Source organism: Cannabis sativa, chromosome 5, assembly GCF_029168945.1.
Source record: "Cannabis sativa cultivar Pink pepper isolate KNU-18-1 chromosome 5, ASM2916894v1, whole genome shotgun sequence".
Taxonomy (NCBI): domain Eukaryota; kingdom Viridiplantae; phylum Streptophyta; class Magnoliopsida; order Rosales; family Cannabaceae; genus Cannabis; species Cannabis sativa.
Window position 1 is genome coordinate 57,087,299 of NC_083605.1, and position 15,794 is coordinate 57,103,092.

Below are 15,794 nucleotides of genomic sequence, written 5' to 3' on the forward strand. Positions count from 1 at the left end.
TGGCAAGTCCTCCAGCATATCTACATACTCAGGATGTCACTAACAAAACTTTTATCTCAGCATTTAATTGCCAAGAATCACCTGTCATGCACTCCTATGCTGGCCAAAGTGTGTCTCAAATTCCAAATAACCCATCTCCTATAACTGATGCTGCTGCTGATGTAACTTCAACTATAGCAACCAAAATTCAATCCACCTTTACTAAACGGCAAATGGTCAATCCATGAGGGAATATAAGGCAAGTTTTTAAAAGATATCGCACCAACGACACATCTTTGATAGATATTACCAACACATTTATGCATCAACAACATGAACCCACTTTTGAATTGTCTGCACTTTCACTGGTGGAGGAAGATGGTGATGCTTCTTTGGCGATGGCTGAACTCCAGCCTCTCCAATCACCATGAATTTGATTAGCTGGAATGCTCGGGGTTTGGACAGCCCCTGTGCATTAAGACAACTTCAATTGCTCATCTCTAAACATGTTCCTGATGTACTTTTTATTATGGAGTCTAAACTTAGTGCAGGTGCAATTCCTAAATTTCGTACTGTCTTTAATTTTTCTAATGGGATAGAAGTTCCTAGAGTAGGTCTTAGTGGGGGTTTACTTTTACTTTGGAAAGCTGATGTAAATGTAACAATTCTTAACTATGGTATAAACTTTATTGACTGATACACCGCGACTATTGATGGCCCTTTATTTCATTTGTCTGGTTTCTATGGAGCACTTGTAACATCTCAAAGACCTCTCACGTGGAAAATTTTGAAACGACTTAAAGCAACTGCTCTATTGATGCCATGGCTTGTTATGGGCAATTTTAATGAAATCAAATCTCACTCAGATAAGCTTGGAGTACAATTACATTGTGATACACAAATAGATAGTTTTCGCAATGCAATTGACTACTGTGTCTAACATGATTTGCCTTTTTTTGGTGCCTGATTCACTTGGCATAACAATAGTGCAAATAGAATGAATATTAAGGAGAGACTTGACTATGCCTTTATCAACAATGCATGGCCTAACTTGTTTGGGGCTAATGAGGTTACACATCTGGATTTCTTCAAATTTGATCATCGAGCTTTACTAGTACCATTAACCTTGTTGGCACAAGTTCCATGCACAAAATGCAAGTCAAGATTCCATTTTGAAAAAATTTGGCTGAAGGAGGATGAAGCACTTGACATTATCAACAAGAATTGGACCAATATAGCTGTTGATCCAATCCTGTAGATTACTAATAATCTTTCTTCTTGACCCTTTCACCTTCAATTAGGCACATAAGTAAATTTGGTGAACTGTCAAGAAAAATTAACATAATGTAAGACAAAGTTTCTGCACTTCAAAGCTCAAACAATACTACTTTCAAACATTTTAAGGAGCTCAAACATTGGGATAATATTTTGGATGAACTCTTGGCACAAAAAGAGGATTATTGGAAACAAAGGTCACGTATGGATTGGCTCAAATCAAGTGACTCAAATACAAAGTTTTTTCATCAAAAAGGTAATAGTCGAAAGAAAAACAATACTATTATCAAATTGATTGATGAACACGGTGTTGAGCATACATCACAATCTGTTATTGCCAATGTACAAACCTATTTTTTGTGGGATATACACTACTGGAGGTGTAGATGCCGAGGCTATGCAATATGTCATGTCCAAAGTTCCATGTTCAATCTCTGTTGCAGATAACAGAGCTCTTACACACATTTATACTGCTGCTGATGTTTATGAAGCCTTATCTACTATGAATTCAGAGGGTAGTCCTAGACTTGATGGCATGTCAGTCATGTTCTACTCCGATTATTGGCACATTGTAGGTGATTTGGTCACTAGATCTGTGCTAAAAGTACTCAACGACGGTGGAGATCCTTCAAGTTTCAATCAGACTTTAATAACACTCATTCCAAAAGTTAAGAAGTCAATCAACATGTCACAATTGAGACCTATAAGCCTTTGTAATGTCATGTATAAGCTTGTCTCAAAATCGATTGTGTTACGATTGAAGTCGTATCTCCCACAAGTCATTTCTAAATCACAAAGTGCGTTCTTATCCTCACAGCTCATAACTGATAATGTATTGGTGGAATTTGAGTTAATTCATTCTCTAAAACATTTGAAGAGAGGTAAAGAAGGATATGCAACTATAAAGCTTGACATGAGTAAAGCTTTTGAGAGAGTATAGTGGCACTTTATTCAAGGAATTTTGTCTGCTATGGGTTTCGATCATGCAATCGTGGAGCTTATTTTTTGATGTTTATCTAGTGTATCCTATTCTTTTCTTATCAACCGTTTAACTGTTGGGTTTTGTGCCCTAAATAAAACATATTTTAATATAATTAGATTTATTAATTTATAAAAGATTAGAAATCATTCTATGTTGCATGGTTCAATGATTTATTTCATGATTATATTTAATGTTTAAATTCTATTAAGTCCAAAACATATATAAATTTATTTATATATATTTGTTCATGATCATAGTTTCGTCAGCACAGTGGAATATAAATATGACTATATGTTCAAAAGTTTAATTCCCATGATTTGTCAGTTCACTTAATTTGGACTGGCATGATAATCGGCGATAAGGTATACTTACACCTTGGATAAGTGCTATGTCCTTTCCAGGGTATTGGCAAAGTTTACCAGTATCAGATGTATGGAGTATACATTGGATGAGACCAATATTGATCTTGGATAAGACATCATAAACTTATCGTCATATCTTTTTAAGTCAATATCAATGGTTGATCTTAGGTCTATGGATCTTAATCCTGATATGGTTAGGTTCAGCTTAGCTGTGTTATTTATGTTCTTCAAGTTGTTCGTGGAAGCTAACAAATGGTTCTGGCGGATATTTACATCTTGGGAACATGGTAGTTCAATTGAGTGGGAGCACTGATCATAGATTTAGATGTTAGCCCAAGATATGTTTCCAAGGGGGGGTGAATTGGAAATTTAAGCTAATTTAAGAAATTTAAAAACTCTAAAGACAATTCATGCAAATATTCAAGTTTAATGCAATAACAAAGATAATCACAAGTATAAACAAATAACAAACTAGAAATGTAACGAGTTTATAATAGAAATTGCAAACTCTCAATTTTTTACAAGGTTCGGTAGAACTAAGCCACCTACGTCCTTGGTCTTCAAAGCTATGGACCTAGCTTTGAGTTCAACTATCGAGCCAAGTTAACGGGCTTGACTAACCCTTACAATTGGGGAATTTTTCACCAAGGTTTTTCCTAAACCTCTCACAATAGTTTTCTTCCAAGGACTATCAACCTCACCAGATTGTTAAAGTGCCAATCTCACTTTTCTCAGGTTGTTTACAAAAATCAGTGTTAACCTCACCTACAACCGAGTTATTTTTCTACCGGTGCCAACCTCACCTCTTAATACAATAAATATGTAATTTTAAAATACAAAGCAAACTCTCTCTAATAAGATGAAAAATAATGTGAAATCCTAGAGAGAATTGCAAGCACACTAGAGAAGATAAGAACAAGTTTGGCTCAAGTGTGTGTGGTTGGTGTGTTTATGAAAAGATGATAATTCTTTAGCTTAGAACACTTAGAATGATGTTATATGATGAATAGAAGCTCAACCAACCTTCATTTTTGAGTGAAAAAATGAGTTTGTATAGTGTAGGAATGAAAACTAACATTTATAGCCGTTGGACGTGAAAAATGAGACTGCCACTAGGCAAACCGGTTTCTGGTGAATCGGTTAACCTCTTTGAAACCGGTTAACCTAAATTCAGGCAGTGGGAAAAGTCCAATTTTTTTGCACTAAAACGACCATAACTCTCTACTCGATTATCTGATTTCAGAAATTCCAATTTTGTTCTCTTAGTTAAATAAAATGTGATTTAGAAATCCAATCAAAAAAAAATTTTGAACTATCGAGTGAGAAAACTTGTTGCACAAGTTAGTGAATGGGCCATTTGTACTTATAAACCCTAGTGTACTATGAAAATCACTTTAACAAGACTAAAGCAAATTTATACCATTTGATTGTGTGTAGTCTTGATGTAGATGAGCTTTGATTTGCATGTTTTGATCCAAAGTTGATTTTTCCCCAGAGTTAACTTTGACTTTGACTTTGACTTTCACTTTTGGGTTGACTTTTGACTTTGAGCTTTTGAAGACCTCTTTTGAATAGGGTCTTGAATTCTTGATCCCTTGATGAATCTTTTGCTCTTATGAAGTATGAAGTAGTTGATATACTTGTTGAATCTACTTCTTTGATTATGTTTGACTTTACCGAGCAAATATTGATACTTTGTGAATTTGCTTTCAAAATGATCAAGAAACGATTAGTAACAAATAATAATCAAATATTTGTTTTTTTTATCAAAATAAGTGAGTGATTGACTTTTGGTCAACAATAGAATCTATAGCTTCTATAAGTATTTACAAGTGAAACGATGATTTCCTTCGAGCTTGGCTGAATAGAGATAAATGATTGAGATATCATTTCAGTAATTATATTAGTTTACTGAAATATCATTTATAGGTAGCTAAGTATTTTAAGGATAAAATACATTAAAGAGTAGAACGGTAAATTTGTCCCTATTCAGCGTAGATCATCTATAGAGGATCTTTGACTATTAGGATTGCAACAATAGATAATCATAACGTGTCTATATCGTGCTACATATAGAGCATTCTATATAATTGAGAGTGCTATTCAATTCCAAATCTATAGTGGAGCAATGATGAATTAACAAGTTAGAGAATTTACTTGGTAATTCTAGAACTACTTATTGGAAGATTGATTATATAGGCTCATGGTTCCCACACTAGTATAGATAGTACTGCTTGTAGACTCAGTTAATTAGTTTTAATTAATCAATTATAATTCTAAATTAGACTATGTCTTATTTATGAATTTTCACTAAGCAAGGGCTTAATTATGAAGAAAAGAGGTTTGTGGTCAATTTATTAATTAAGAGACTTTGCATGGTCTAATTGATAAATTATATAAATGAGAATTTTATTTGATAATTGATTATAATTATTAAATAAATAGTTGTGGCATTTATAGGATTGAATTGGAAAATATAGTATTATTGAAAGAAAAATAAGTGGTTGAAAAAGTGGCAAAATTGTAACTAGAGTTTGGTCCCTTTATGGCCGGCCCTAAGTGTGGATTTTTTGCCCAATATTTTATTCTTTTTTAATTCATATAATTCAGCCCTCAGCCCTAGTTGAAACACTATAAAAGGAACATGATGCTCTCACTCATCCACTTGATGCCTTCAACCAAATCAAACCTAGTTTTTCTATGTCAGACAACTAGTAGATGAGAGAGTTCCTTCCTTAGTGATTTCACCTCCTTCATTGTTCTTCACTATTCGAACCCTTGAGTGATAGAGTACCATGCCCACACATAGCAAGTCAAGTACTCAATAATAGTGAGTAAGACGGTGGTAACCAAACCCGAAGGAAAGAAAGAGATCCAGGTTCAGATCTTGATAATGCTCTGCGATAGAATGGAATCAAGGGCTAGAGATCTTGAATGGAAGGAAGGAGTCATTATATTCTGTTGCAACCAATGTAAGGTTTTCTAATCCCTTATGTGTTTATTTCATTATTTTAGAGATATTCATATTTAGGATATTTGTTGTACCCAAAAGTGAGTGTTTTAATATTTGTACTCGCAAGTGTACGAATTGTTTCGGAATAAAGTGTTCATGTAAGTGCAAGGTCGAACCCATGGGAGTTGACTAACATTAAAAGAAACTATTTCAAACAAAAGAAGAATATTCTAATCTAACTCCAAATATTTGATGAGATTTTGGTTTTGCAAAATAAAATAAAAGACAAGTAACTAAAATACTTAAGATTAAAGATGAGTGAGTATGAAAATGATTTTCAAATAAGATGTGTAAAATAAGATTATTAAGATATTAGAATCCACAAAATGCAAGTTCAATAATATTTATAAGTATATATTGATTTCTAAATTCAAATATAGTTGAAATAAATCACACTATATTTTCCAAAATATATTTTCTATTTAGGCACAAGTTATTTTCAAAAAGATAGGATTTTTCTTCACTTATAAAATGTATAATTTCTAAGCATTAAATGTGTTACAAGTTAATAAAACTACACAAAATCAAAGAAACTATGTTTAGGCAAAGTATAACACTTATATTCTAAGAATTAGATGTAAACAATTTAATGAAAGACATTTAATCAAAGAGTATTATATTTTTGCATAATGAAGAACTAAGTGGAAATACGCTTTAACAATCAAAAATACATGATTATGAAGATGAAAAAATACATATTTTTGATAGAAAAATCCATGAACTTTATAGCACAAATGGAAAATCAACATACAAAAATAAACACTATCGAGTTACATTTTGCTTCATCATTATCTTAATAATCTTGAAAAAAGATTAGAAGCCCATAACTAGATTGAAATAAAAATTACAAGATGACATGCTTGACATGCTCTTCAAAATATAAAAATGGTAGAAAGAAAATGGTGAAAATGAAGAGTGTGGAATGGAGAGTGAAAAGTGTTTGAGATGAAGAGATGTTTTGGTAGTGAAGAGGTGTTTAGGGGGATGAAGAGATGTCTTTTGAAATGGTCTTCCAACACCATATTTATAGGCAAAATTTGAGGATTAAATTAATCAAAATAAAATAAATAAAATGATTAATTTAATTAGTGTTTAGAGAACAGATAAATAGAGTATGTGTAAGAGTATTGGAAAAAATAAATGTTTGTTTGGATGGAAAAATAGTGAAAAGATAGGGTAAAAATAAAATAGAAATGTTTATTTAGGTGAAATAAATTGGGAAGAGTAAATAGAGTATTTATGTGTAATATGTGGGAGAAAATATGGATTTTTGGTGTTTGTGAGTATAATTTTCGGGTGTGGACAAACAATTAACATCCCACTTTCTTTCTCTTTTTTTTTTCTTCTGCAGGGACACTTGGCAGGCGCTGAATGGGAGAAGAGCTGACGGGTGGACGGGTTGCAGGCCCTGATTAGCTGAAGATGCTGATGGGGCGCTTGCGTGGCGAGCTGAGGCTGGGACTGACGCTGACTCGTGGGTCCCGCGTGGAAGAAAAGCAGCAGGAGGAAGCAGAGTGCCACTCTCGGCTGTTTGGGGTGTGCCTCACGCACGCGTCTGAGCCGTTAGATCTGTAGGCGGACGACTCTGATTGGGTCAAAGAGTTGACCGAGAGTGAGCTTTGCAAAGGGCCTCATCTGATTTTCTTTTTAAAATTAGACTTTTGGCTCCATTTCTCCAATATTTCTTCAATTTAATCCAATCTTTTTCTACCAAATACACCTAAAAATGCATAAAATTAATTAGAAAACTAAAAATTAAAAAAATAAATACCATATAACATATTATCACAAATTAATTATAAAAACACACAAAAACATATAAAATTACAATAAAGCTAATAAATTCAAAAATAATTAAAAACTTAATAAATTAATTAAAAACTTAAGGACTAAACCAATTTTAGTTAAAAAAATGTGAAAAATAACTCTAATTTCTAGAGTTATCTATATTAATTCGACATACTTGTTAGTAAATCTAGATCCCGGTAAAATATTCCCAACATCAACACAAGGTGACTTGGTTCTGAGTTGTGGTATACGTCAAGGCAATCCATTATCACCATATTTGTTTATAATGTGTGCTGAAGGACTCTCAAGATTGTTTCAATTTGAAAAAATGAATGGCAATCTCACTGGTTTGCGTGTTTTGCGTGGTGCACCAACAATTTCCCACTTATTTTTCGTAGACGACAACCTGGTTCTTTGTAAAGCCAATACACGTTCTGCTGAAGCTATCTGAAAAGCTAAATGCAGAAAAATTGGTGCTTTCTTTCTCATCAAACACTACATTGCCGGTTCAATCTAATCTACAGTAGATTTTGGAAATGTCGATCCAACCGTGTCATGAAAGATACTTAGGATCGCCATCATACTCTGGAAGGGATAAAAAAAATCATGTTTGCTGATATTAAAGATAAGTTGTGGAAATTTTTATCTTATTGGCAAGAATAGCTTTTTTCTATTGGAGGAAAAGAGGTGCTCTTAAAATAAGTTGCACAATCAATTCCAACATATGCCATGAGTTGTTTTTACCTCTCAAATTCCCTCATTAATCAAATAAAGATTATGATGAATTAGTTCTGGTGGGGCTCCAATTCTTCAAGAAGTGGTATCAATTGGAAGACTTGGAAAGCTTTATGTGTAACACCCTAACTACCTTAGGCGTATTACGTGATTTTTAAACGTACTGTGCAGCTCGTTGCTAATCAACGAGGTTTATGGAAAAACGTGATTAATTAAAATTTTGCTTTTTGATTAAACTTGTAAAACATATTAAAAAAGACTCGGGATCCCGATTATAAAAATATTTACAAAAAGTTTCACTGTTTAACTATTACATCAAAATAAAAGTCGTCTAACGACAGTTACAAAAATCTCAGCCTTGCTGTCCCGAGGATCGTACGCTCCAGGCCTAACCGCCCCGACATGTACAATCTCATAAGCTCGCTCACGGTCCATCAGTTATAGCCTTGCCTTTACCTACACATGAACATAAACTGTGAGTCGACAGACTCAGTAAGAAAAGCATAATAATACTCATACATAATACTAACTGCCGTGTCCAACACGATACTGAGTCCCGCTACTGCCATGTCCAACATGGTACTGAGCCACTACTGCCATGTCCAACTTGGTACTGAGTTCTGAACGTTCATAGGGACGGTACTATTGACACGTAACAACCTGATCGGTCGAACCGGTCATACTCCGGCTGCTGGTCATACTCCAGCCTGTACCGACGTGTTACTATATCCTCCTGATCGGTCGAGCCGGTCATACTCCGCCTGGTCATACTCCACTGTCGTACCGACGGGATACGTCAATAGCACGGAACCACCAACCAAGTGTCGGCTGATCGGTCAACCGGTCATACTCCCGTCGGTCATACTCCAGCCTGTACCGACGTGACAGGGTTGGATGGTTCGAAGCCAACATACATAACTAATGTAATCTAACAGGCTTCCTACATGCTCGCTAAACATGTAATCTACATATGCATACTGTTATACTAATCTTACCTGGATTCCGATTTCAGGTGTGCCAACCCGACCGGAACCGAAGCCGAGCTACGGACATTACTGGCTCCTAAACCATAAAAATCACAACGCTATAAGTGACACGCTAAATCACTTCCCGGGGACTTAAACTAGGAACTAAAAGTTTCCCTATCGATAAAAAGCATGGCAATACCCCTAAAAACATAAAAACGAGGAAAACTAGGGTTCGGAAAAATTCCCCAACCCGGATTGCCCAACCGAATTCCGGTTCGGGAATTATCTTGGACACCCATCCGATTCCGGTTGCACAACCGAATTCCGGTTCCTAGAATTTTTCAAAAATTCATAACTCGATCAAATCTAACCCAAATCATGCAAGACCTTCCAGACCTGATCTATATGCCCCAAATAACCATCCAAAGGCAACAAATTCACCCAGAACTCACAGAATCACAAAATGCCATTAAAGACCAAGCTTTGAGTTCCAAAACTCAAACTTGATTAAAATCCACTAACATGCAATCAAGCTAGATCAAACCTACATAAATATGCATAACTAAGCCTCTGAAAATGAAAATGATCAACCACAGCCAGTAATTTACAGATTCAACATACATTTTCAAAATTCATGCTCTTGAACTAAAAACTCCCAAAACATGAATCCAAGTAATCAACATGCATACACTAGCTCTAAATTACTTAAAAATAGCAAGATAAACTTTAGAAAACAACAACAAATCACAGCAGCAAGAACTTCAAATTAACAAGCATTTACTCAACTTTTTCATCATTTTTTTCATAAATTTAAGGAAGAAATCAAGAGAGCTAACCTAGCTTGGAAAAATGCTTAGATTAGGATGAGAATTCACTTGAAAGATTTGAACAAAACCCAGCTCCAAGCACCCACATGCACAGCCGAAATAGAGAGAAAAGAGAGTGTTCTTTGAAAATTTTTCTTCTTTCTTTACTTAGTGATTTTTTTGAGAAAAAGGAATAAAATGAAACAAGTCACAAATACTCATTCTTTTCAGCCATGTAATAGTAAAATAAACATTTATTTTTCCATTTAATAAATCACATAAGACAAAATACTAATGGGGCAAAAAGACCATTTTGCCCCTCCACCATAAAACCACATAAATCATACTAAAGGGGTATTTTTGGGACATTCTAAATTCTCGGCCATTCCCGACATTCCCAATGTCTAAACCCGTCCCCAAATTACCAACATACTAAGTTGTGATTTCTACTGAGCCAAACGCCGAGTTCCAAAATACCGGACACCGGAAATGCGAAATATAAAAACTACTGATGACATAATCATGCATTTCTGAATTCCATAAATAACAGTAATAAATTATTTAAATAGCTATAAATAATTTCATAATTAAACATAAACAACTGCTAATTTCCAAATTAACTAAGCGGGCTTTACATTATGCCAAGCCAAAGCTGAAAGTGGTATGGGTTTCAAAAGTTTCGTTCACTTCAATCAAGCTTTACTCGCTAAATAAGCGTGGAGAATTTTTTCTGATCCTAACTCCCTCCTTAGTCGTGTTCCCAAGCCAAGATACTTTAAGCATAACACTTTTTTGGATGTTGAGATTGGAATTTATCCATCCTTAACTTGGAGAGGTATCATATGGGGAAAAGAACTCCTGATACATGGTTTAAGATGGAAGGTTGGCAATGGTCACAATATAAGCTGTGCAACCGATCCATGAATCCCTGGTTTCACTTATTTTAAGCCTCTTTTGTTCAAAGGAGAAGATATGGGACTGAAAGTTTTGAACCTGATTTAGATAATAGGACGATGGGATACCGCTCTTCTTAAATATCTTTTCTTAGATCTAGACATTGAGAAGATACAAAGCATTCCTCTTACTCTATTTGGCTAGAATGATCAACTAATTTGGCACCATGAAAAAAATGGAGGTTATACTGTTAAATCAGGTTATAAACTCACTTTACTCATGGAAGAACAACAACCAAACACCAACAATACAACAACAATAAATTGGTGGAAGAAATTTTGGTCACTCTCCATTCCATCTAAGGTTCAAATAATTTTCCTATGGAGAGCAATTCAAGATTGTTTACCTGTCATCGATACCCTGCATACGAGACACATAAGTGATCCTGCTCTTTGTTCTTTATATCATAGAGAGAAAGAGACTATTATACATGCTTTTTTCTTTTGCAAGCGGCCCAGGAAATTTCAAAAGTTATCAAATTTCTCCATTGATAACCTCCTTTCTAGTCACATTTCGCACAAAGAGCTCCTGATTCATGTCTCTACAATATGGTCTGATTTACAAATGGAACAATTTGCTTGCATTTTATGGAGTCTTTGGACGAAAAGATATATGGAACGTCATGGTACAAAACCACATCCAACTAAGTTGCTGCTATTCAAGACCATATCATACTTGAATGAGTTCCATTCAGTACGTAAGCCTATGGACTCTAAACTCACACATCAGCAGGCCCATTCTCAATCAATTCAACCAACACCGAAGTGGTTGAACCTACCTTTGGGTAGGCTGAAGTTAAACACTGATGCCGCTGTTAACACAGCAATGCAAACTTTTGATTTTGGTGCTATATTACGAAACAGTAGAGGTGATACCATCGCTACAATGTCAAGACCTTTCCCAGGTTGTTTTAAACTAGAAGTTATGGAAGCATTGGCCCTGATGCATAGCCTACAATGGATGAAAGACCTACAACTACCTGTTGACTATATAGAATCAAATTCTCTTGTAGTCATTGAAGGATTGCAATCTCATTGTGCTTCATTCTCAGACTTTCATTGCTTGTTGGCTGATATTTTATTATTAGTGTCCAATTTCCTTGGAGTGTAGATTTCTCATGTCAAGAGATTTACAAATATTGCTGCTCATTCTTTTGCTAAGTATGCTCTTTCAGTGGATATTGATTGTTTATGGTTAAGGGAACTTCCACCTCCACTAATGTCTATTGTATTATAACACTTGTTTTAATATAATAGCCTTTATCTAAAAAAAATATAACTTAATAGAATTTTGGTCATAACTTTTCACTCGGGTGTCCATCTTGGACATTCTATATACCGTTTCAAAGATTGCAACGAGCTCTACAATATGGTGTATATTTTAGAGCCAAAATATAAGTTTTATTTTAGTGTATTTATAGCATGGGATTTGGTAGAAAACCCTAGGTTGTCTTTTGCAAATATTAAGCAGTATTTTGGATACATACTTATTGGTTTACCATTGTTGTGACATAGGACCCAGATCATTGGGAATGTTCCTCCACTTGGGTTGGCCAAAATACGTGAATTTAGATTAATTGTAAGAAAAGTATAATGTACCATATAGCATGAAAGGTTTCTTGATTATCGATTGCCTGATTAGGCAATGTGATATACGGGCTCACCTAATTAGGTGATGTGATATATAGATGCCAGACTATGGCTTGGAATTGCCTAATTAGGCAATGTGATATACGGACTCACCTAATTAGGTGATACGATACATGGATGCCAAGCTATGGAATGGGCTTGCCTGATTAGGCAATATAATATACGGGCTCACCTAATTAGGTGATACGATATATGGATGCCAGGCTATGGCATGGGCTTGCCTAATTAGGAAATGTGATATACGGGCTCACTTAATTAGGTAATACAATATATGGATGCCAGGCTATGGCATGGGCTTGCCTGATTAGGCAATGTGATATACAGGCTCACTTGATTAGGTGATGCGATATACGGATGCCAGGCTATGGCATGAGCTTGCCTGATTAGGAAATGTGATAAATAGATACCGAGGAGCGGTATTCAGGTTGTTCTTGTGAGATGACCGTGATAAGTCATATTAAGCAATACGATACATGTGTGCCAGGCTATGGCACGGGCTTACCTGATTAGGTGATACAATATATTAGTGCCAGGATAGGGCATATGCTCGTTTGATTAGGCAATACGATACATGTGTGCCAGGCTATGGCACGAGCTCACCTAATTAGGTGATACAATATATTAGTGCCAGGATAGGGCACATGCTCGTTTGATTAGGCGATGCAATACATGACTGTCAGGCTATGGCACAGGCTCACTTGATTAGGTGATGCAATATATTGGTGCCAGGGTAGGGCACATACTTGTCTGATTAGGCGATGCGATACATGGGTGCTAGATTTTGGCACGGTCTTACTTGATTAGGTGATGCAGTGATGCAATATATGGGTGTCAGATGATTACACAGGCTTGTCTGATTAAGCAATACAATATATGGTTCCTTCTTATTTCCATGTATACGGTTGGTTATATTATATGTTTTTGGAATGTTATTGTTTAATTAAATTATATTAGTGAAATGGATCACTAGTTATCACATGTATACTCCTTTATTACTTTTTTTGCTGAGTCCTTGTGACTCACGGGTATTCTGTGGTGCAGGTAATGGCAAGGAAAAGTTAGAGCAGCCATGAGATGACGATCTTCTCCAGCAATGTACATGTTGACCTTACCGGCCTGTTTGCCGAGTTATCTTTAGTTATTTTTGGGTTGTATCTGTTGTGTATTTTGATTTGTTATTGTATAGAGTCCTTTTGTAAAACTTTGATAATAGGGATCCATAGAACAAAGTTTTAGTGTCGTTATAATGTCCATTACTAGGATTTTATTTTTGTGAAGTTTTTAATATTATCACAGATTTTAATGATTAATTAATCTATTAATACTAAACTAGTTTATAAAATCACTCACGTGGTGTACCTATAGATTAGGGCATTACACCACGTGTCGTGAGCTACTGTGTTAGTATGAGAATGTGACAAAATATGGTATTGGACAAAAAAGTGACTTTCTTTTGGTGGTGCACACACTCCCTGTGTTTGACGTAGGAGACAAACCCCTAACATGGTGGGGGTTTGTGTTTGGAGGACACTAGATAGGATGATATCCAGGGGCTTCTGGATGTCTCTTCAATTTTCCATATCCGAATCACCCTATGAGGGTATCAGATAGATCTTGATGGACCCTTCATCTTCTGGGTCAAACAACATTTCTCGAACAGAAGTGGTCCGGCCTTTCGGCGTTTGTAAGCTGGACTTACATCCGGATTTGAAAGTGAGTTTGACTCCATAATTAGGTTGACTTATTAACTTGACTGGGCTCAAAAATGGGCATGCTTTGATTGATATTGGGCTTTAAAAAATGCACACGTCACTAATCTGAAAACACTGATAACAAATATATTCTTTGAGGGCATATATATGTATTGCGATGGTTTCTTTTATAAAGATGCTAGATATTTATATGGCGCTAAATTTTATAACATTTTTTTTTTCATGTGATAAAAAATTGGGTAAATACCATTTTGGACCTTGTATTTTGTAAAATTACTAATTGGACCTTCTATTTTGTTAAATGACAAAATGAACCCTTTATTTTCTAAAATGGTACAAATAGGACCTTGAATTATTTTTTTGTCAAAATAAAATTTAATTATAATCCGATCTAAAAGTACTATGACAAAACTATTTACTTTTTTTTATATCTGTTCGTATTAGAAATTATCTTCACGTTAGTTATATTAAAAAAAGTTATCAAAAATTAAGCTCAGGGTCCTATTTTTACTATTTTGAAAAATACAAGATCTATTTTGTCATTTAATAAAACACAGGGTTTAATTGGTAACTTTTACAAAACACTGGGTCCAAACTAGTATTTACCCTAGAAAATTTTATTTTGAGAAGCGAATTTCATTATTTTACATTGTACACGTTTATATATGTATCTCTTTCTCACTAAATATTAGTACAAACTTATTTTTCTCAATGTATATAATATATAATTAATTTTTATTTCTTAAATATATTTTTTTAGGAAATTCGTACCAGACCCGCCCACTCGCGACCCGTTGACTTGTTAACCTAGTCATTTCACAACATTATGCGTATTTTTTTTTAATTCAAAACTTGTGAGCCTAAAACCCGATCAACTTGCTCGATGTTCAATCCTAGCAGCAATGACAGTTCAAGAGAGTATATGGTTGATAGAACTAATAAATTATTCGCACCAACTAATAGATTATGTGACTACGTTGTACTATCAATTGACAATTCGTTTGGCAAACAATCCAATCTTTCATGCAAGAATTAAGCGCGTGGAAAGGAATTTTCATTTTATTTGAGAGAAAGTTCTACAAGACAAGATTTTATTGAGACAAGTGAAAATAGATTAGCAAGTTGGAGACTTATTCACAAAAATTGAGTATTGGAAAGTTTGAAAACTTTTGTCGTCAACTTGGAGTTGTTCAAAGAATAAGAGCTAACATTGAGAGTGTGTTAAAATCAATATTTGATCCTAAATCAAACTAAATCTAAATTAAGTATATATAATATAGTATATAACATAATTAATTAACCAAATTAAGATGTGTGATTGGTATTCTACTTGGGTTGCTATACATACCCATTTCTTTACATCTTAAATAAATATAAGTAAAGAAATAAGACAATTAGTCTTATTATTGAGAGTTATCTTGTAATATTTTCAATTAAATAAAGTTTGGTGTTGTTTCTCGACATAGATGTGAATTTTCTTTAACACGTGATTGCTAAGAGTTGATTTTCTTCCGCTATTTCTCTAACCTGCTTTTTCAAGTACGCAAAGACATTATGGAAAGAATGAAAAA

At 34.6% G+C, this 15,794-nt stretch overlaps 1 protein-coding gene across 1 annotated transcript; it reads left to right on the forward strand.

Moving 5' to 3' along the window:
* Positions 1 to 11,081: 11,081 nt before the first annotated feature.
* LOC133038407 (uncharacterized) lies at positions 11,082 to 11,972 on the forward strand. The gene has a single exon (XM_061116549.1). It carries the CDS (start codon positions 11,082 to 11,084, stop codon positions 11,970 to 11,972), a length of 891 nt encoding a protein of 296 aa, XP_060972532.1.
* The last annotated feature ends 3,822 nt before the right edge of the window (positions 11,973 to 15,794 follow it).